This window comes from Chelonia mydas, chromosome 6 (genome assembly GCF_015237465.2).
Source record: "Chelonia mydas isolate rCheMyd1 chromosome 6, rCheMyd1.pri.v2, whole genome shotgun sequence".
Lineage (NCBI taxonomy): Eukaryota > Metazoa > Chordata > Testudines > Cheloniidae > Chelonia > Chelonia mydas.
This window is the reverse complement of record NC_051246.2, coordinates 127014242-127037424: the sequence shown is the minus strand read 5'-3', so window position 1 is coordinate 127037424 and position 23183 is coordinate 127014242. Positions and strand designations below refer to the sequence as shown.

The 23183-nt window shown below is 45.2% G+C and overlaps 1 protein-coding gene across 5 annotated transcripts in view; it reads left to right on the top strand.

Moving 5' to 3' along the window:
* Positions 1-19510, top strand: part of ATL1 (atlastin GTPase 1) — a 46496-nt gene extending 26986 nt beyond the window's left edge. For 3 of the 5 annotated variants that reach the window (XM_037901352.2, XM_043549300.1, XM_043549302.1), the window contains exons 7-14: positions 1697-1789; positions 3253-3391; positions 6424-6551; positions 7469-7525; positions 8454-8525; positions 11806-12237; positions 15466-15480; positions 18590-19510. In XM_037901352.2, coding sequence (XP_037757280.1) covers positions 1697-1789; positions 3253-3391; positions 6424-6551; positions 7469-7525; positions 8454-8525; positions 11806-12237; positions 15466-15480; positions 18590-18700 — 1047 coding nt within the window. In that variant the 3' untranslated portion in view covers positions 18701-19510. The remainder of the gene's footprint in view (positions 1-1696; positions 1790-3252; positions 3392-6423; positions 6552-7468; positions 7526-8453; positions 8526-11805; positions 12238-15465; positions 15481-18589) is intronic. The other 2 variants (XM_037901354.2, XM_043549301.1) reach the window with 1 other exon arrangement.
* The last annotated feature ends 3673 nt before the right edge of the window (positions 19511-23183 follow it).

The following is a 23183-nucleotide window of genomic DNA, read 5'->3' as shown; positions in this document are numbered from 1 at the left end:
TAGCGTCTGCTGCCATGGCTACACTGCTGTTACCTATGCTAGTTAGATTAAAGCTAGCGGGGGTACGCCTACCCGTGCTACAGTCATACCTTCCCTTGCTGTGTGGACGTAACCTTGGAGAAGGGTGCAGTATGAAATAGACAGATACGTACATGTTCCACAGATTGTAATGTTCATAGCAGTTGTCAATTTTATGTCTCACTTTCTCTCTAAAGACAGTGCTTTGTGGAGAGAGAATAAGGAGGGGTAGAGGTCTCTCTCTCTCTCTCTCCCTGTGTAATTTTTTTTCTGCATTTGCAACAAACATATTTCCAGTTATTTGACCTGTTTATTCATCTGTGCAAAAGCAACCCTGGCATTTGTGCAGGGCCATTTTTTGGCTTCTGCATGCAACTGCCTGCCTCTCCAAACCCTAGCCACATAGTCTGTCACTTAGGTACGTGCTCTGTAAATCAGACCTTGAATGCAGGACATGCCTTGAAAATTATTTTTTGAAACTATTGTAATTTGACCTCATTGGCATTTATTTATTTCTTGAACAGAAACTTTGGCTGCCTCAATAAAGATTACAAACCTGTGATTTCATATTTATCCTCTCATGCAACATATGTTTCTCATTACGAGGCAGCTTGGAAAGATGCCCAGTCGAGGCTGAAAAAAAAATAATTCAAAGCTGTAAATGTCCCGTAGGATAAAACTAACTGTGGCTGAAGTTAGGGATCTTGTTCCCTTTGTGCTCGTTAGCAAACTTCCTTTTAATTTTGCAGACTATGTGCCTGCCTACTGTTCTATCCAAACGCTCACATTCTAGGTAGAACAGGAAGTGCCCGAATCATTGGCGGTGCTCTTCAATGTAGAGCCTCAAATGGCCATTAGATATATAGTATTGTATGCAAATTTGGGGCAGGGGGTTTTCATCTGTGGAACAGCTAATTACAGAGTGGGAGCCTCCCCTGTGTGGAGTCCCGGCACAATGGTCTGTGCACCACCTTGGTTCCCCTTCAGTCCCAAGAGCACCCATTGCACAGGGCAGTGTTTCACCCAAAATAATCACAAATTCAGGACCCGAAGAAGTTGCCACTGGAGCTGAGTGAGTAATTCACAGTGAATAACTATAAAATAAATGTAGCCTCCTTTTGTTCATCTCACAGTTTCCTTAAATTTATCTCTTGTTTTCCAATTGGATGAAGCAGTAACTTTTAAAATTGTGCATGTATTTGATATACAGTATTTGATATTTCTGTGGCAAGATGATATTCGTCATCCAGGCAGTGTTGCTCAGTTGTGATTGGTGATACAAGTCGCATGGTATTTTCTTCTGTTCCTTGACTGAATGAGCATGTGAGCACTTCTGCCATGAATATTTTGCATGTGACTTAGAAATTCATTTCTCTCCAGTCTTTTTTGCCAGTGAAATTTGAAGGCTTGACTATTTGTGGGACGTGAGCATAAAGTGGGTGTGAACATGGCTAAGTTTTTTTTTTTTATCTGTGAAGATAATCTGTAAAATTATTTTTGTATTATCCACCCCGCTCCAGTTGTTATTTGTCTTGCGGAAGATGAGGCAAAAGGAAAACACAGGGCCTGATCCAAAGTCCAGTGTAGTCAGAGAGTGTCTGGACCCAGTGGATCAAGCCCATACTGGAGAGCACAGTTCTAATGAGCCCTCTATTTGTTTCCTACTTGTGTTTTTTAGTCTCTCATATTCCTTGTTCGTGACTGGAGTTTCCCGTATGAATTTTCCTATGGATCTGATGGTGGTTCAAAATTTTTGGAAAAACGTCTGAAGGTTTGTCCGACATTTCGGGATGCTGTTTGGCATGAACTAGTTCTGAGCTGACCTGGCCAGATGAGATGGGTTTGGTGGAAAGGGGTTCACGAATGCATTAGAAAGCCCTTCATCTCCTAACCCAGGGAAGCTGCTGCTCTCCACACATCACTGTACGAATAGTACCTAGGCTGGTCTGGAGACCCTGATTCTGCACAGTGCAGGTGTGCAGAGTTGTGCATGTAAGCTCCAGGAGGATGTGATGAGCAGGAGAGAGAGTACAGAGCAATTGGACTAATGAGAGCTCAGCTGAGCTTACTCCTGCTTGGAAGCGGGAAGATAGTATGCAGAGACACCCCATGTGCCTGTTGAGACTCGCACTCCAGAGCATCTCTCCTCAGATACATCTATTTTCCACCCACACCCCTTTTTGGCCAGTGCTCTTGAAAGTAAAGGATTGGGCTTGCCTTTTACTACCGTATCTTATGGAGGACCAAGAATAAGCCACCAGAGCCTTTGCTCACACTTGCATAGAAACATAACCAGCTCTGCTCCCTCATGCACACCTTGCCAGATGACAGCCTTGGAGATGACTTAGCAAAGGCTGCATGGTGTACATTTAAAGCTGAAAGACAAGTACTGCAATAGGAGAGGTAGGAGGGGGTGGTTCATGTGGAAAAGTGATGGGTGAGCTCACTACCTCTCCAATGCTGGGAATGCCACAGGTGGGAAAAGCAGAATGAAAACAAAATCCCTCCATGGCTCTTAGGAGCAATAATTAAAATACATAGAGAAGTATACAGAGTTAGCCTGTTCCACCATAGAGATTTCTGGGCAACATACAGGATAACTACATGATCAAGAAGAATTTAGCATTAATAGTTGTATAATAAAATGTATGGGAGAGGGCACCATTGGAAGTAGTCAGGAAATGTATGGATGGTTTGATAGTGGAAATAAATGAAAAGGCCTAATTAAAGGGGGATCAAGAAAACCCCGCTATAAAATCCTGAGATGGTTTTGTATTCTAATCAGACTCATGCATGCACATTTTTCAGAGTAATAACACACTCCAGGGCATGTGGTCAGAGTGAGACATAAATGTTACTTGGTTGCTGGAAGAGCTCTGTCTTTGGCCTCATAAAGCATGCATAGACCTCCCTCTGAATACACTTTCCTTAAACAGGTTTCAGAGTAGCAGCCGTGTTAGTCTGTATTCGCAAAAAGAAAAGGAGTACTTGTGGCACCTTAGAGACTAACCAATTTATTTGAGCATATGCTTTCGTGCATCCGATGAAGTGAGCTGTAGCTCACGAAAGCTTATGCTCAAATAAATTGGTTAGTCTCTAATGTGCCACAAGTCCTCCTTTTCTGTTTTCCTTAAACAATCAGTCCTCTTGCAGTATGTACTCCACACTTTAATGTTACATATCTGATATCCACATAAAATGTAAACATGCTAACATCAAGCCAATCTCTCGTAGGTCTCAGGAAATCAACATGAAGAATTGCAGAATGTCAGAAAACACATCCATTCCTGTTTCACGAACATCTCCTGCTTTTTGTTACCTCATCCTGGCTTGAAAGTAGCCACCAACCCAAATTTTGATGGAAAACTAAAAGGTTTGATGGAAAACTAAAGCTATAGCTTGATATTGAATCTGATCATTTACCTTTGCAATTGAATAATTGCTTTATTTATACACATTGTCAGATACCCTATTCTCTCCCGAAGCCCTTTCAAATATTTTTGGTAAAACACCTGTGGAAAGCAGTGCTGAACATAGATAGCCCCTTCTAAGTCCAACCAGCATTTCATGCCTGTACATTTCAGTGATTTTACCCTCACAAAGGGATGTGTTAGGAGCTGCTAACACATAATAATAAAAAGATAAAGTTCTAGGCAGATGGCTGAGAACAAAGTGACACCAGCGGCTGAGGTTTGCATTTTTAGATGCATCATTTTGCACCTATAATTAATTGATATTTTTGCTATTTTGCTATTTATATTTTGTAATTCAGTTCAAGCACAAAATTGTGGAAGCAGCTCACTGTGGAGCAAGACTGTGCTTGTGGGGAAACGGAAGCCCAGTTTGAAAACTGGGTCCTTAAAACTGAGAGACTTTGGTGTAAAAAGCTTTCCAAAGCAATATTTAGTCTTCTTGAGTCAACTGATTAATGGTTTCCCTGGAGGGAAATCTTAGTAGCTCAGGGGCTGCATTTCTTTTCCAATGGATTTGTGGGCTGTGGATTTTTAAGTTAACTTTATTTGTGGTTGCAAAGCATTCTCTCTGCTAGGCAGTCATTTAACCCATAGTTACGTGCTTCCTGAAATCTCTTAGAAGGAAAGAAAATATTCCTTTAGCATCAAATTAGACAAAAGAACTTGCTTTTTGGCTGTTGTATGCTCTAGTGCCTGCTAAGGGGACCATACATCTTACTTGTCTGACACAACGTGTGTATGAAATTGGAACCAGTTAAAAGAAAAGGGATATATAAGATAGTCAGTCTCAAATGTTAATTATCCTCTATAGATTTCATTATTTAGTTCCAAGCGGAACTTTAGGAGCCAGCTAGAACTCGATGACTGTTTTTGAAAGAACTGGTATATGGAGCCTCATCATTCCAATTCCCTTTTCCCTCAAAGCTGCCCACTGCTTCCTCTGCTCGCTCAGAGCTAATCAGATGAAAATACATCACTGTTGTTACCCTTTGAATGCCCAGGCAGTCCCTTTCACTTGCACTGTCCAGTTTCCTGCCGTTTCATAGAAAATATGTTGTAGATGTTGTAAGTTAAAATGACTTGGTCCTGCCGTTATGGATGATCTTGTCTGAATCGGTCAAGATGGCGACAGAGCCCATTAACTTCCAGCGACGACGCTGGCAGCTCTGGGGAAGATACCCTTGGTACTAGCAGGAGGCAATGAATCTAGATAGTCTCTCGTGTTTGGAAAGTGCTGTGATAGAACCTATCCCTGGAGGAGCAGGAAGGACTACTTCTTTACACTGAGTGATCTAGACACTGTGCAGTAAAAATACCACCACCACCTCCAAATATATGTCCCCGTGGCTAAGAAATCAAGGAAATGTATTGTGTATTCCAGGCCTGATGGGTACCCATATTAGATGCCACCTCCTTAGCCACTAGCCTTTTGGATTTGTTGGTCTAGCACAGCCCTTCCATAGCAGTGTTTCTGAGCTGCAGTAGCATCTGTTTAGTTAGTCAATGGTATGGTGGAGCTACACGGCCTAGGCGTTCTCAGTTTCTGTATTTTGAGTGGCAAAGACAATACTTTAGAAAGGTCAGCAATAAAAATCAGCAGTGAAGTGCCTGCAGGATTCATAATAAAAGATTATCCAAAGGGTAAATTAACCGCCACTGAACCATTTAAGCAAAGAGAAGCCTTACTGGAGATGTCTTCCATGAAAACCTCGCTGCTTCACAACGCAGCAAAGAAACTTCCAGCCGTAGCGAGGAGGACAAACTGGAGCCAACCAGCAGCAGGTGATGCCAGGACCCTGGATTTCCTAATGCGACACTCGAATGCACATACAGGAGCTCTCAATCTGCAGGTTCTAAGAGTCTCATGGTCCCAATAGTTTTTAGATATTGTCTATGAATATTTCAGCGTGCAATACCCAGACAGGACTACCATCTCAGTGTAAGAAATCTCATCGGGGGAGTGCAGTAAAAAGCAGGGAAGAACAATTCTTATTCTTTTATACCTGTAGGCCAAATGTTTTCAGGTCCTAATGTGATTTTTTTTTCAAAACAGGAGTGCCAAAGGAGAGAGAAAAGAGCACAGTATTTCCATGCTCACGTTGCTTTTGCACACAGGCGCTGGTTGAACAAAGCATGTAACTTGCCATGGGGCTGGGGCATGGGTGGCCCGGCTTAGGGGTTAGCATCAGGTGCAAGCTGAGGAGTCAGGGGCCAGGAGCCAGTTATCAGGAATCAGGCTGGGTTGAATGCTAGCAGATCAGAATGGAGAGACAGACTGGAGGGTATCAACCAGGGGGCACTTACCTGAGTCAGGCTCAGTCAGGAACAGGTAAGTACCAGACTAGCACTCCATGGCTGTGTGAAGCCCAGTTGACTACAAACAACTTCCTGTTTCCGCCTCTGGCTTAAATAGGGGCTGTGGCCCAATCAGGCGACTTGGAACTCTCCCAATCAGAGCATAGAGGCGGGGCTTATGCCCCAGTTGGGCTTCGTGGAACACAGTCCCAGCTGCTGTTTGTGAGCTGCCAGGCAGAGGATTGGTGTGTGATGACTCACCCGGACCCACTTGTTCAAGACCTGCAGGACCTGACTCCATGCAACAAGGCGCTGATGGCCACAGTTACCAGTTCTGGAGGCATCGGTTACCTGCTTGATCATGCAAAAGCAGCTTTGTGCATGCAGATGGCTGGGGGTGCAAAAATTATGGGTGCCATTTGGGAGACTGCTTTGAAAATGTATCATAACGGTGTGTATTATGCTTCAGTCAAGTAGCACTAATGCGATATTATCACGTCTGAGTACAGCCATCATTCAGTCAGAATGCCTCTCAGTCACAGGATGGCTGGCGTTAGCTGGTAACGTCGCGCGTGTGCGTATTGAAGCACAAGTCTGAGCTGAGCTGCTCTGGACCTGACACGGGGTTTGCTTACAGAAATAGATGACGAGTTCATCAAGAACCTGAAGGTGTTGATTCCTTGGCTTCTTAGCCCTGAGAGCCTAGATGTTAAGGAGATCAATGGAAATAACATCACCTGTCGAGGCCTTGTGGAATACTTTAAGGTATTGGCTCCTAAGCCATGCGAGATCACGGTTATTCAGACAGGAAGTCTTTGTGTTTTTTCCAGATTTAAGTGAGAAGTAAAGGAAGGTTTGGGATACACAGACTGGGGAAAGTGCATCTCTTTCTAGCGAAGGTATTTCTGTGGCCCCCATAACCATGGGGTCTGAGTAGCCCCACCACTCTCTGGTGCGGTTATCCCCATTGTACAGCTGGGGATGCTGCGGCACACAGAGACAAAGTGACTTGCCCAGGGTAGCACAGGACGTCTATGGCGAAGTCTAAGTCGATGCCTAGGGTGACCGTATGTCCTGTTCTGGCCAGAACAGTCCCCTTTCTAAGCTCTGTCCCGGCTGACCTGACTTTTTTGACAAAAATGGGCATTTATCCCATTTGCTCTTCCCAGCTGATTAATTAGCACGAGCAAATGCCCAGTTTACAAAAAAAAAAAAAAGTCAGGTGGGCCCCCTAGGGGGCATGGAGGAATCGGGGGGAGGGGAGACAGCGACAAGAGGTGCCAGGCAGCAGGGCTCTGGGGGTCAGCCCCAGCCCCAGGCAGCGTGGAGCTCAGGGGTCAGTCCCAACCCCAGCCACGGGAGGCACTGAGCTTGGGCGCTCAACCCCAGCTGCAGCCGCAGATGGCACGGAGCTTGGGGGGGGTGTGTGTCAGCTTGCGGGGGGGTGGGGGGGTCAGCCCCATCCCTGGGCGGCAGGAGGGTGGGGTGGCTCCGGCGAGCCCTGCAGGTGGGGGAGTGGCCGTTTTTACTTCAGGTCACCCTGTCAATGCGAGGAGCTGGACATCTAAGTCTCTTTTAAAAATCTCCTTAATGGTGCATGTGTAAGAGGCATGTGTATGATGTGTGTGTGTTTTGAATGAACATACTGTTAAATGTGACGCTATGTTTGTATTGTTTCCTAGGCATATATAAAGATTTATCAAGGAGAAGAACTGCCACATCCCAAATCAATGTTGCAGGTATTTGTGCCTTTTGCTGTTGGCTGGTATGAGCTTGTCTACAGGAATTCATGTTGATTTTCCGTTAGGCAGTCATTTGTGATGTTAGGCTCACGGAGGGCTTTGAGTTTGTTCTGTGCTGTTCGAACATGCTAAGCAAAGCAATACCTTGTTGGAAATCTTTTGCAGTTACTTGGGGTAAAATTTTCAAAAGCACCACAGTGACTTAGGACCCTGATTCCCATTTTCAGAAGTGAGTTAGGCTCCCTGAGGTGTTTTTCACAAGGCAGAGGGAATAGCGGTTTACACATGCCCGGTCATTTCCACTGTTTTCTTAACATTTCCCAGAGCTGCAGCGTGAGGGGTTTTTACGGCCTCTGGCTTTGGATTCCTGCAGGAACTGGCTTCCTGTTTACTACTAACTACAATTCAAGGTGCATCTATAAATCCCACTAGAAGTTTGGTTCTGCCTTCTTGAGACACCACCCCTTCGTCCCAGTGCACCAATGACAACTGAGATCAGCTGAGCTGCTTTTGCTGGCGGATTTTAATAGGCTGGCGTCTGGAAGCAGGGCTCTATGGGTAGAGGGCTATTGGCTCTGGAATTTGCTCTCCGAGCTGGCCTGTTGTCCATAAGGGTTTGGTGTAAGGCGCGTCTATTCACTCAGGCTTTTGCAGGAACAGGCAGAAGTGACCGTAGCAGTAAGCGCAGGAATGAATGAAGGGCTGGGGTCGAGTTGTTACTAGGGGGAGGGTCTGGTCGAGCTGTTTATTATTTTTCATTTTTGTACGTGAGCACTTCATATACCACGGTGTATATGTGGGGAGGGCGCATGCACCCACCCATGCAGGGAGATGGAGATGTTACTAACGCAGCCTGCTTCTCTCCCGCCTGCCGCACCATTGGGTTGATCTGAAACTTGCATCGTGTTTTGTGCCCCGCTTGCAGGCCACAGCTGAGGCTAACAATTTAGCAGCAGTTGCCACTGCCAAGGACAACTACAATAAGAGAATGGAAGAGGTAAGGTAACAGCTCAGATTGTCCTGGACATCAGATGTTTCCTCCAAAGTAATAAGGTTGCACATGGTCTTCTTTATAAGGCAGATTACGAAGCAGCCTCTGTGCCTGGCTGTGATTTATTCATCCAAACTTCTCAATAAACTTGGCAGGGATTTTAGTTTTAAGTATCTCAGCCAGCTAAAATTCTCAATGAAGGATCCCAATCAGACATTCAGGGCTCGCTTCTTCTACTCCTGGGTGCAAAAAGGAGCTGTTTCAGCAAGTTATGTGAGACAGCATCTGTCCCAGTAAAAGTGAGGGTGGATTTGAGATTCCTTATCCCGCTCCCCCTAAACCCACACAAAACCAAAATAATCTTGAGAAGCTTTAAGTGAATTAAAAATAACCCCCTTACACTAGTGAATAATGAGGAGTTTCCTTTTTCTAAGTCACTTGCTCTGGGGTAGAGATAAGCTGCTCTGTGAAATGGAGGAAGGGCAGGTTGAGATCGCAGCAAAGTACCAGGCTGTCAGAGTAAGGTGTTAAATACTCATATTTATGTGGCCAAAAATAAAACTCTAAATAAATATCTGTATACCAGTGCAAGGGGTTTAAGAGCAAAAACAGGTGCACTAGAATGGGGGGCAATGGAAGGGGATCTGAGTCAAGCATCAACTGTTGGAATGTTTTCTTGAGTCTGCAGAGAGCCTGAACCAAATGTTCTGAAAGGGGTAAGTTGCCTCACCATTCATCTCAACGAGATGGGCTTTCTGAAGGAGACAAAGGAATATGTTGATGGAAGAATCTGTCTAACCTGTTAACCCTAGTGCTGGATTATGGCAGGCCGGGCACACGATGACAACAGAGGGCTGTGTGTGTTGGAGCCCACCCCACCAAAACCATGAAGAAGGGATGGCAGCAGCAAGAACCCTTCCCATTCCCCCACCCACTGAGCCGTTGGCGGGGGCCACCTCAGAACAGTGGGTTTCAGAGTTAACCCACTGACATGAGTGGAGCAGTTCATACCTCTCAGAGCCATTGTTTCAGGCTGTCTGCAGACTCCGGCAGTCTTCACTGTATCGGTTACACTCAGGGCTCGTTTCAAGATTTTCTGTGTAATCGTGAGGGCTAGGAGCGTATATTTGTGAAACTATGACAGTTTAGAATATAATTTCATCACGTGAATTTAGGAGCTCGGGCCCCGGTGCTAATAACGCCTGTGCCTTAATCCGGTCCTTGTTAATCTCTTAATCCTCACCCAGCCCCTACACCTCCCCGGGTGCCAAGAACCCAATCTGCTCCCAGGCAGCTGCCAAAGCCTCCAGCTTCCCGACCAACTTCTAGGGTGCAGTTACGCATTTTTCAGTACAAAAAAAATTGCAGCACGTTGAAAATGTGGACGTTAACGAGGCCCCGCCCCCCGCCCCATGGGCGGCTGCACTGGGTGTGCTGTTCAGTTCCTTGTTTAAATCACTAAAGGTTCCACGTTCTGACTTTGAGAGAAGCTCCTGCAGAATTTCTAGTGGCTCACTGGAATGCCACAGAATCTAGGGCCCTTGCTGCTCAGTTTAGGTCCAGTTTGCTCCATAGCCACAGGACCTTACCACTCAGTTCACAGTTGCTGACCAAATTAAATCAGGGAGCTTGCCAAATCTCCTATTCTCTGCTATCCAGCTTCTCTGCCTGCTCGGTCAGCAGTCTGACTTAATTTGCGTCTTTTGAAAGCTTCTTGAAAGGTTAGCTGAAAAGCTTTTACCTGCCAAGCTTTTAATGCCAAGATGCTGGTTCACTGGGTTCAGAGTCCCATGCAACAGCTGATCACACTGATAACACCAAGAGCGATGCAAGAAACTAGATTTCCTGAATTGCTGTAGGTGTGAATGACGTCACACAGCAATCCTGGCTGGGGAAACAGCAGCTGGACTGGCCAGGTAAGCGGAGGCGGTGCTAGTTTCCAAAGATTTTGGTGCCAGATCTTGCAAACTCTTACTAAGGGGTGTAGTGATCACTGCCAAGGAATATTTCCACTGAAGCCTGCCCTAGATCTGTTTATTTATCAACAAAGGGTAGGAGTAAATGGTCAGTTTTCAGCATGGAGAGAGGTAACTAGTGGTGTCCCCCAGTGGTCTGTACTGGGACCAGTCCTATTCAACATATTCATAAATGATCTGGAAAAAGGGGGTAAACAGTGAGGTGGCAAAATTTGCAGATGATACAAAACTACTCAAGTGAAGCCCAAAGACTTTGCAGACTGCAAAGAGCTACAAAGGGATCTCACAAAATGCTGTTACTGGGCAACAAAATGGCAGATGAAATTCAGTGTTGCTAAATGCAAAGTAATGCACATTGGAAAACATAATCCCAACTATGCATATACAATGAGGGGGTCTAAATTAGCTGTTACCACTCAAGAAAGATCTTGGAGTCATTGTGGATAGTTCTCTGAAATCATCCACTCAATGTGCAGCGGCCGTCAAAAAAGTGAACAGAATGTTGGGAATCATGAAAAAAGGGATCTATAATAAGACAGAAAATATCATCTTGCCTCTCTATAAATCCATGGCATGCCCACACCTTGAATACTGCATGCAGATGTGGTCACCACATCTCGAAAAAAATATATTGCAATTGGAAAAGGTTCAGAAAAGGACAACAAAAATGATTAGGGATACGGAACGGCTGTCATATGAGGAGAGATTAATAAGACTGGGACTTTTCAGCTTGGAAAAGAGACGACTAAGGGGAGATATGATAGAAGTCTATAAAATCATGACTGGTGTGGAGAAAGTAAATAAGAGAGTGTTATTTACTCCTTCTCATAACACAAGAACTATGAGTAACCAAATGAAATTAATAGGCAGCAGGTTTAAAACAAACAAAAGGAAGTATTTCTTCACACAGTCAGCCTGTGGAACTCCTTGCCAGAGGATGTTGTGAAGGATAACAAGGTTCAAAAAAGAACTAGATAAATTCATGGAGGGTAGGTCCATCTATGGCTATTAGCCAGGATGCGCAGGGATGGTGTCCCTACCCTCTGTTTGCCAGAAGCTGGGAAAGGGCGACAGGGGATGAATCACTTGGTGATTCCCTGTTCTGTTCATTCCCTCTGGGGCACCTGGCATTGGCCACTGTCAGAAGACAGGATACTGGGCTAAATGGGCCTTTTGTCTGAGCCAGTATGGCCGTTCTTACGTTTTTATCATGTATCATCCGTATGGTGGTAGCACCAGCCCAGGGGGCTACAGTCACTGTGATCTATCTTAAATATATTGTGAATAGCTGAACTGTTGTCTCTGAATAGGTTTGTGGGGGAGACAAGCCGTTTCTCGCACCCAGTGATCTTCAGAACAAACACCTGGAGCTCAAGGAGGAATCAGTGAAGCTGTTTCGAGGCGTTAAGAAGATGGGTGGGGAGGAATTCAGTCGCCGCTACCTACAGCAACTGGAGAACGAAATAGACGAGCTCTACATACAGTACATTAAGCACAATGACAGCAAGAACATATTCCATGCGGCACGTACCCCTGCAACACTCTTTGTGGTCATCTTCATCACGTATGTGATAGCCGGAGTGACCGGATTCATTGGCTTGGACATCATAGCCAGTCTATGCAACATGATCATGGGTTTGACCCTTATCACTCTGTGCACCTGGGCATATATCAGATACTCTGGGGAATACAGAGAACTGGGAGCAGTAATAGACCAAGTGGCTGCAGCTTTGTGGGACCAGGTAAGAGCATTAGCTTGTGATAAAAATAGACATTCTTTGGCCTTGATTTGCTTTGGGATTCTCAGCTCCTGCTGCAATAGCTTTTAAATAAGTCAGTAGGGCCCCAGGCCTGCAATTGGACGATCTGCACACATCCAGTTGCAGGATCAGGGCTTAAGTCAGCTATACACTCATCCTCTAGGCAATGGCCTCTCCTGTAGCCTTTCAGAGCAACTTAAACACCGCATTTTAATCCATTCCAGACAGTTTCTTTAGACCTGCCACACACTGAATGCACCTGCATTAGGTGCTGGGACAGGCAAGGACAAGGAACTTATTTTCAGTTTAGTTTACTGAGATGATTGTAAGGGTGAGAATTCTGGTGCCCAGTATGGGGGACCTGAACAGAACCCCCCCCCCTTGATTACAGCTCATGTAAGTGAAGTAAAATGGAGGAAACAGGGACACTGGAGCTAGTTTAATGCATGACACCACTAGCCATTAGGTCCAAAACTAATGTCTCCCACTCAAATGTTGTGTATCCCACACAATGTAAATCCTGGGCCGTAGATTGCGGGTTGGGGACCTCATTTTGAAATGTGGACTTAAAGGTCCTGGATACAGAGAGACAGGGGAGTACAAGTCAGCGTGTTAGATAGCGGTCACACAGGTTTTCAACAATCCTTTAGCCCGTTGGCTTCAGTGGAAGTATTTCTGTGAGTTAAGCATCTGTATAAATATTGGCTCAATCAGGGCTTAAGCCAACAATGCTAACTTTTAAAAAACAGGGTGGCCTTTTGCTCTTCCAGTTGCCAGGGCTGGAATTAGCTCACTTGTTGATTTCACATTCGTAGCCCACCAGCTGCAACGTACATCTTGTGCCATTAGTGCTTAGAGTCTAACAAAAAACAGAAGGCATTTCTCATCAGGCTTTAGATTCATAGGCTATCTTTACATGGAAATCAACAGATTCAGGCTTATTAATATCACATAATTTACTTCATTTCCATTCTTTTCAGTGACCTAAAGTTGTGTAATAGCTTAAAAGACACAGTTTTGGGTGGAAAATGAAACTTTTAAGCTTCAGAAGTAACACTTCGATAAAATACTCAACGCAGGCCCTCGGGTAGAGATCTTGAGCATACCATGACATCGATGCACCATTGCAAATGGAAGCAGAAGTCAATGGATAGAGGGTTCCAGGCGGGTACAGGTTTCCACCTACATCATGCACTCATGAGGTCAGGTCCTCAGAGTGGCTTAAACTTGCATGGTAGGTCAAATAAATGGTGCATTAAACACAGTATTTGGCCAGACACCCACTGCCATCCGTGGGAGTTTTACCATTGACTTCAACAGCAACAGGCGATACTGACATGATTCAAGGGACACCATCCTCTTGAAATCTAGTCAGTTCAAGGAGGGTAAACTCCCCTGTGTGTGTGGTTTTACAACTGTTTTCCTATTTAAAAAAAACCACACACTCTCTTCCCTGTTGCTCTGTGAAAGATCCACACAACCAGCAGGTGCAATAATTGACTGTACATCATGGGAACAGGGACACCTGATGACCATCCCAGTGTGCTGGCTTCTGTACTTCAGAGGCAAAGCTGCCATCCATTGGAGGCTCTTAGAGAGGGGCAGGGACAGGTGGGCTGCTGCTGGCCCTGGAACTGAAAAAAAACACATCGTCTACCTTTTTTCTTTTTTTTTTTTTTAAAGTTTTTACAGCAAACTTACCCAAGTGCCAATATGCCAAGAATCTGCCTGGTGCAGCCCCCTTGCCTCAAACTGCTAACGGGGGTTTCCAATGGACACGCTAATAGAGTCTTAACTAGGATGAGCAGGGCAGCACTATTAATTTTAATCGCCTTGTCCCTCCCCCTTGGATTGAGCGAAAAGGAAATGATCAATTGAGGGGGTGGAGGGTTAACCAGGCCACCAGGTCTGTGCACCCAGAGGGCCAGGCCATTGGGGGACAGCAAGAGGGCATTATTGTATCATGGTACTTTTGTGAGCAGAGGGGAAAGGCAGCAAGGACAGGCAAAGCAGAGAGACAGGGGGTTAGATAGCAGGCTTTCGTTTGCGTGGGACCGTGCAGGATACCACTGTTCCTGCTGTGCTCTTGTTTCTGTCCCTTCTGGGGTTATCTGCATTGCTCAAACACAGACGTTCCCTGCTCCCCAAACCTTCCAGTCTAATACAGCGCTGCAACGTTTGGGGGGTTGCAGAATTTGGAGGAGGTGGTATATTGGTTTTGGAACTAGTTTTCATTGGATTTAAAAACAAAAACATGGAAACATTGATCCTGATTCTAGGCTTTGCAAAGCATTAAGAGCCTGATCCTCAACTGGTGTAAATCAGAATAGCACCATTAATGTCTGGCTAATGAAGCTACTCCGATTGCCACCAGCTGAGGAGCTGGTCATTCAATTTTAGGCCGAGTTGGACGTGCTCAGCCCTGTTTTAAAAGCCTGATGCAGCATGTTAATGCCAACTGATTTCACTGGCAAAACAGCTCTGTATGTGAGCAAAGTGCTAGCCCTTCGTTGGCAGTAGAATGGCCCCATCAGAGCCGTCTGTCTCTTTGGATCTCCCATGGCAAGGTGAGGTGCTGCTCTGACAGGGAAAGTGGGCACTTGATTTAGGCCCTGCGGTGGCGACCATTATGGGGGATTGAGGGGTGGAGCCACCTTTCCCCACCTACAAATTCGCCAAAAATCACCTTCCTCCCTCCACTCCTCTCTTATGCCGGTATAACTCAGGAGTTACTACATTGTATCAGTGGTGTGAAACCAGTGTAAACTGCATACAGGCTCAGAATCAGGTCCCGAAGGAAGGTGTGGCCAGCAAGCCCCTGCACATTGTGCCTGAGCTTGGAGTCAGAGCGGATCTGAAACCATGGTTATGGTCCAAATTGGAACCATGTCTTTAATCAAGTTAGGGAACAACCACAGCGTAACCAACTTGCCTGACATGGTTGTATTTGTTGTATGGACGCATGTGGAGTAGGGGTATTGTGCCCTTAGAGCATGCAGGTAGGGGAACATGATCCAAAGTGGGGACGGTGTGGAAGGCTGGGGTTAATGGATAAGGGCTGGGGGGGGGTCTTACCCTTAAGAAAGCTGTTTAAGCCAATGTAACAGACAGTGACTGTGTAACTAAAGCTGAATGCTGTAACATTACCAAGGAAGTGCATTATACACAGAGATGCTGTTTTTTCCCCTTTTCCAACTGCCTTTCCCACAGGGAAGCACGAACGAGGTAAGTGACTTTCTTGTTCTAGAGCCATGCCTTTGCCCTACCCTGCACTGGGTGCATGCCATGCCGCTTGCTCTCGCTGCAAAACGAACAGCGGTAACACACACAGCGAGGCTGGCACCTTCACAGTCACAACCATGCATTCTGCCGGGAGCCTTATTTTGTATCCACTGCTCTTTAAGGAGGGTTGTATAGCACCTAGAACCGTTAAAGCATTCCTCAGTGCAGCTGGGATTTGCAAAAGGACCAACAGATTTACATCCCATTCCCAAGCGGAGTTGGGTATCTAACTCCCTTAGGCACCTTTGAAATTCTCATCCACTGTTGGGCCCTGCTAGAGAGTTCACTGACTAAGGCTCTTTGGAAGACAGCATACAAGCGTTAGATCTCAAGAAAAGCAATTCTGCATGACCAGTGTCTCTCCAGTCATACAAATAGAGGGCCCAGAGCCTGCAATCAGATTCACACAGACAGTCCAATGGGGCCTCTTGCACAGACACATGAGTCCGTGCATATAGATCCTATCCCAGGCTCAGGGCCAAAAGCATGAGGAAGAAGTTAGCTCTATAGGAGAAGAAATCCAGGATAATAGAGGAGGGAATCTGGGTTAATTTTGGTGTAAGTTTTTGCTTATGATGATGTGCTTATGCAAGAAATGTTTATTTTCAAACAGCCAAATCTTGCAAAACTTCCACTGAAGCTAAGCGGAGTTTCACCCGAGTAAGGACCGCATCTTACATTTTCAAAATGTACCCATTACTCCCATTTCTGAGACACCAACCTAAAATAGAGATTTAAAAAGATATTTACATCCCCCCCCATACCTCTTTGGGGCAAAACCTACTGTATTTTGAAATGGGAGTACATCAATGCGCACTAGGGAGGTTTTAGTGCACAGCAGAATGGTATATGGGGATAGTTAGCATGCCACGGGCTAGCATGAGACGGATTTACCCCTCAGCTTGCCGCTCGCCAACTGTTTGTATAGACAAGCCAGTTTGCCTGTCTGTAAAATGGGTAAGCTGTTGTTCTGTTTTACCAGGCTGTTCTAAATGGAACTGGTATTAGGTGTAGACACCGCCCCTTTGAATCAGAGACTCCAAGGGATGAACAAGGGTTTATTGTATCTTTTTATTGCTCAGGCATATCAAGCCTGAGGTGGAGCAGCTCTGGTGGTTCCACTCCTAGAAATCACGTGCCCTTTGATTTTTGGAACACGTCTGTTACACGTTCGGCTGCAAATGCTCAGATACCCCTCTAACAGCGGAACTCTGAGAACCAGATGGTTACACCTTGCTGTTGATTTTGAAGCAGAAGTTCCCCTTGAGTTGGCTAGGGTGCGCTGCTGAGAACCGAGTGCACAACCGGACCCCAAGTTATTAGCTCGTCGGTGCCATCAAGCCCCGGGCAGAACAACATTAAAAAATGTACAGTAGGAAGTTTTATAAATCAGAGTCAGTTTCCACATGGCTACCAGAAAATTTCTTCTCTGATCCCTTTAAGCATCTGAATTCTCAGCATCTAAATTGAAATTATTTTCTGACATGCATGTTTCTGCTCAGAAATCTGGGCCGGTGGCATTCATTTCCAAAGACCAAACATGCTCTTATTAATGCAAGGGGCTCTCCAGAGTTCAATGACTCATCTCTGCTGTGTAAAATAGAGTCTTGAAAAAGGATTATTGGGCAGGGGGAACCCCAACCCCACACAAGCATTAAGTGGTCCTCTTAAATGTTTAAACAATGGGGGACGGAAGAAGAGAACTATTTTCAAACAATTTAAGAAATGGCTGGTTTAAAATTAAGACCTTATTTTGGTGGCTAGTATATATTTTCAGCAGCATGGGTGTAATCCCCTTCTCCCCTCCCCATACAGAGGTGCATGGGCATTGTGCTGGTCTTATGCACAGCATGACAGTCACTTTGATAAAAAGGAAAACCAACACAGATTCACACTGACCTTATGAGGGTGCTGGGGGCTGTGTTAAACCATTCCTCATCCATCAAAGAAAATGCATTAAATTAATGTAGACCTTTGGGCAGCTACCATCTTTTCATCCCAACTATTTTTGAAGCTAGGATCTTCTCATTCATGATCAGTGTTCTGCAGAAGCCAGTGAAAGATTTAGTTGCTAGATTAGGTAGTTTTGTTTGTAACAATCTCTGCTCTCCCCTCTGAAGACAACAGCAAAACCCTCCACTGGTATGATAAAGGATGCCAAAGGCTAAACTCTGCATTTGTTTAAAGCAGCAATTTCTAGAAAAACTGCATGTACATTTGATGATCAAAGGCTATTGCATGGCATGTTTTTACAACCACCTAGATGATCTTCACAAAAAGTGCATGGATATAGTGAATGTTAACATTTGCATCTTAAACGTGAAACTTATATAAGAGACCACCCTTATTAGACAAGGAAGTATATGACTCGAAGCACCCCACAGTATCACTTGATTCAATTAAATTATGCCATGCAATTAGAAGAACAGCTGGTAGGTGAGCAGCGTTTATCAGTCCCTTGTGTTGTTGCTTAGGCCATACAATGGAAACAGTGTATATATGAAGCTGTAGCACTGATGAATGGGAAAGATTTTCATTCTTGCACATTATACAGAATCAAAGTAAGGTCTATGAAACACATGGGTCAGGTGTTGTCCGTCTCTCCCTCTAAAGGAAGGGACCTTGTAAAGGAATGTATTGATTGGCTACTCACTTCATGCAAATTGAACGGGTTCTTTAGCTCAACCAATAGAGGCTTACGCTTTTAGACCTAGAAGTCCTTGCTTCCATTACCACAGATGGTCCAACCAGCACACCATCATAGTAAAGTTTTACTGGATCAGGTCCATTAGCTTAGCGGGAGTAACAGACCCATGAACCTATTTCACTCTAGTGACTGGAGCATGGAAAGAAGGAGTTAGTTTGTTATATTTATTTTTCTAGACAGATTTCATAAATCACACTTAGCACAGATGGAAATGAAAGTATTCGAAGAAGTCAAGGTGTACATTGTGACTATTTTGAACCTGCTACTATAATATGAATGCAAAATAGATAACTGGCTCTATAAACTCACTGATCTAAGAAGGTTTACATCTTTTCTGGTTTGTAGGCTTTGTACAAACTTTACAGTGCAGCAGCAACCCACAGACATTTGTATCACCATGCGTTCCCTGCACAGAAATCAGAACCGACTGAAGATTCAGAAAAGAAGAAAATGTGAGACAGATGTTTTCATGTAGGTGCATGAATGAAGCACGTACACCTTCGCATCAGTCAAATACGCGCCTAGTTGTAGTCACGTACAAGTTTCACGTACAAGTTTCTGAAGCTCCTGAAATGGAGCAGGGAGAACACAAAATAATTCACTTGTAAAGATGGTTTGATGTGTTTGTTTTAATTTTGACAACACGCTGTTTGATGGGAAGATGTCGGCATGTTTTCCATTTTGTTTATATGTACATACTTGATTTTGCTGCAAATAGATACAATACTCTTAATTTTTAATATCAAGCATAATTCATGCCTGGTTTTGACTGATTTATGAAATCTTGCTTTCCACTTTAAATTTAGTGTGCAATATGATGAGATCACTAACAACGTGATGTGGTAATAAGATACGTTTTCCAGATGTAAATCCTAGCATTACTCAAAAGAACCAGCCTCTTATATTATTCCCAGATATGCTTGTTCAAGTAAATATCACGTAACCAAAGGTTTGATTAATCAACATTTTCCCTCATATCTGCCATGAGCTACCCAATTACATCAACACTTTTTAAAAAAAAATATGTACTAATGTGCTTTGTCAGAAATTGTAAGGCCACTTCTGCTATGGTATGTTTAATGATATTGTGAGGAAAGTATGCTTTTCCTTTGATAATTTTAATGCACAAAAAGACGACTTTGTACATGTATTTGAGAAAGTTTCACTGTTTCTGTATATATTTTCATTTAGTGCATAGGAAGTGTGTTCACAGTTCTATTTTATTGTCAGAGTATTAAAGTTTCCTTTTGGTTCCTATGAAGTTGATCGTATCGTGAACAATTAATTCATTAACTGGTGTTTTCTTAGATTTTAAAGTGTATCTAGGTTTATTTTTCTATTATTTATTTGGTGAACATTGTGCTTTGCTTTAGATGTAATCCCTCAGAAAGGTTAGCTGCTGTTTTTGGAAATGCACGGTGGAATTTGAGGATACTGATCGTTCAGAGGGTGGCGGATGTGTCATGACTTTTTAAAATCAAAAACCACAAAGCAGCCACGGTACGTTTAGTAAAAGTCCTCACTTTAGAGGGAAATGGCATGTAAAGTTGCACGTATGAAAATTCAACTATCTATACCTCTTTAAATATAGTATCCTTAGGCTACTCAGGAAGGACTTCTCTATAAACACAGGAAAAAAGGCATTTAAACAAAAAAATTTTGTCTTAACTATGTGAACTGAAGTGACAGGCAGCTGGTGTGGTAGTTATTTCTTTTTTTTAAGTTTATGGTGGCACAAGCCATTGTCCATAGAAAGGCTTTGATCAAGCGTTGGTCCTGAGGTACATTTTTGTATGTAGAACATTATCCAATTTCTTTAACACCACTGTTTCCTGGCCCAGTCAAGCACTCTACTGCAGTTCCAGCAAGCATTAGGAATCTTGTTTCCAGGTTTCTCCAAACCTGGTAAACACTGTCATGTCGTTTTTCATAGACGGTTTCAATGTAAGCATGATATTCACGCTGTGCTCCACTTTTTGAAGATAACTGTAACGGCCTCAAATGCTTCTCTCTCAGCTGTCATGAGATAGTTTTGCTTGAGTTGAGTCAAATATGCGAATGGCATTGAACAGTGCCACGGCTGGCTGACAAACTCCAGCAGTAGGGTGGCACTGCATGGATGTTTCACATGTTCCAGCCTGTGTTAAGGAGTGCTTCTGTGCCCATCGCATACTCACATTCATCAGCACGGCTCTTTGCCCACGTGATGAGGTTGGGCGGGTCACTGGTCGCACTGTGTGAACATAACACAGATCCTCCACATTTTGTCAAGCTGTGCATGACAGCAGGCACACACATCTACAAGATGTTCAGCTGTTCAAGGACTTCTGGTGACTGGCACAAGTTGGTTACATCTACAGTGCACAAACTACTAGAGCGATCCCTTATCTTCTCTGAAAAATGGAACATAGTCCCCGCTGCTAAATGAAACAAAGCAGCATTAAACCCGCCGTTCCAGGGCGTTACAATGGGAATGGGTGGAATACATGGACTCTTTCCTTTATCCTCCAAGAGCATACAGAAACGAGCTTTACGTGCATGGCTCATTCCACAACTAGGTCATCTACTTTTTCAGGGTTTTTACGCCACACGTCAACCAACCAAGTTTAACAGGTGAGCAACACATCACAAGCACAGCACTCTGAAACAACGGCTTCATGCTCCACTCCCCGCATCGTCTTCGTCTCCCTTGTGACACAACAGCAGCGATCTGGTCCAAGGAAACCTCGTATTTATCCAACGTTTCCTGTATTGCTTGGCTAATGGGCTTAAAGATCACCAAGTCCAAAACCACACAGTCCAACAGAATCACGTTTACCATCAATCCACGTTCACATTGTGGTGAGCTTAAAACAGCCAACTTGTTGAGAATCTCTCTCTCTCTCTCCCCTATCTGTGTGGTCTCGGTGACAATACCAATCCCATCATAAATCTTCAGCTTTTCTTTTAATTTTGTTTACATTGTTTTCAAATACTCTTGGCAAATAAAATTCCTGTAGACGGCTTGAACTTGGTGCAGTTCCAACATTTTTCAGGTTACATTCTAAACATTCGTTAAGGGTTTTTAGTGGCAGCTTTGCTACACAAAGACTCAGCTTAAAAAACTCTGTCCATCCATGAAGTTGTTCCCGTTTTCCCCTCAAACATCTGACAGTTTTTTGCACTTTGCGTTCTCTGCCCTCTTCAGATTTCAAGGCCGCTACGTTGGTGGGACGCTGTCTCCAAATATTTATCACAGCTTGCCTTACGACTCATCTAGCAGCATGCTGCATATTGAACAAAATAATAAACCTCCACTTCCATGGACGATCGTTTGGATATTGCGCAGATCACTCCCTTGTGCTTATTACTGATATTTTTACTCCTTGTCAACCCTCATAGCTGTAGATTAAATCCTCTGCATTTATAATAGAGCAGTGTGCTTACATTGTTGCTAAGGAAAGCAGCCCACCTATCAAACAAATTAGGTAATGCTTGTTTAAATGTTGCACAAATTATGTAACAAATTTGCTGCGTGAGTCACAAAACGAAGAAAAATACCTTTTTAAGCAGTCAAATTCAATGCACCCAATTACAGAGGGTCCCAGACTTTTCAATAAGGCAATCCACCAACTACAGGTTGTCTTTTTCATGTGACCCACCCAGGGTCCAAGTTCATGGAGTGGGGTCCAGTAGACCAGCAACCTTCTCCTTCTTGCCCCACCGAAGGGGCACCGCCCGCAGCAGCATGCCCTGCGAGTGGCGGCTGTTGTATGGTGACGGGATGGGAACGCCGTCTAAGCAAAGCAGGCAAGCACAAACATTTACATATAGATCCCTTTCCACCACCTGCGGCCCATGCACGGACGGCACTGTCAGGGTCTCAGAGGAGGCAAAGCAATGGAGGTTTCCTGTGGGATTTGGGGTGCAGGATTCACCGCCCAAGCCATGGCCAGTGCTCTATAGCAGTTTTTCTTCCTGAGGCCCCCGAACATGCTATAAAAACTCCATGGCCCACCTCGGCTGCCACAACCGGTTTTCTGCGTAGCCAGTCGACTAAAAGCCACTGGCGTCAGGGGGTAGCACACAGTGCAGTTGCCCAGGGCCCCAAGCCAGAGGGGGCTCCACAAAGCTAAGTTCTCAGGTGGGGTGGTGGGGCTCAGGCTTCGGGTTTCTGCCCGGGGCCCCAGCAAGTCTAAGGCCGGCCCCTCTCTGGTTTATTTTGGCAGACCCCCGGAAACCTGCTCCCGGCCCCCCAGGGGGCCCCGGACCCCTGGTTGAGAACCACTGCCCTATAGATTGCTCTGCCTCATGCAGACTGCTGGCAAACTAGGTACCTTGCAGTTCATGCCAAGAGGGTCTACACCAGGGGTGGGAAACCTTTTTCCCATCAGGGGCCACTGACCCACATTAAAAATCAGTCGCGGGCCACACACAGTCCTGCGGGGTGGGTGTGGAGGCTCGGGGCCAGGCTCTATGCTCCAGGGTGGTGCCAGAAATGAAGGGTTCAGGGTGCAGGATGGGGCCTCTGGACTGGGGCAGAGGGTTGGGGTGTAGGAGGGGGCTCCAGGCTGGGTCCAAGGGGATTGGGGTGCAGGACGGGGTTTCAACCTGGGGCAGGGGGTTTGGGATACAGGCTCTGGCCAGGCGGCACTTACCTCAGGCTGGGGCTAAGGGAGGCTCCCTGCCTGCCCTGGCTCCTGGAAGCGGCCAGCATCTCTGGCTCCTAGGTGATGGCGTGGCCAGGCAGCTCTGCGTGGTGCACGCTGCCCCCACAGCTCCCATTGGCTGTGGTTCCTGGCCCATGGGAGCTGCAGAGCCAGCGCTGGAGGCGGGAGCAGTACACGGAGCTTCCTTGATCGCCCTTGTGCCGAGGGGCCACGCCAGCCACTTCTGGGAGCTGCATGGATGCGACCGGACTTTGAACGGCCTGGCAACCCTAGCTTCCCTTCCTGCACCC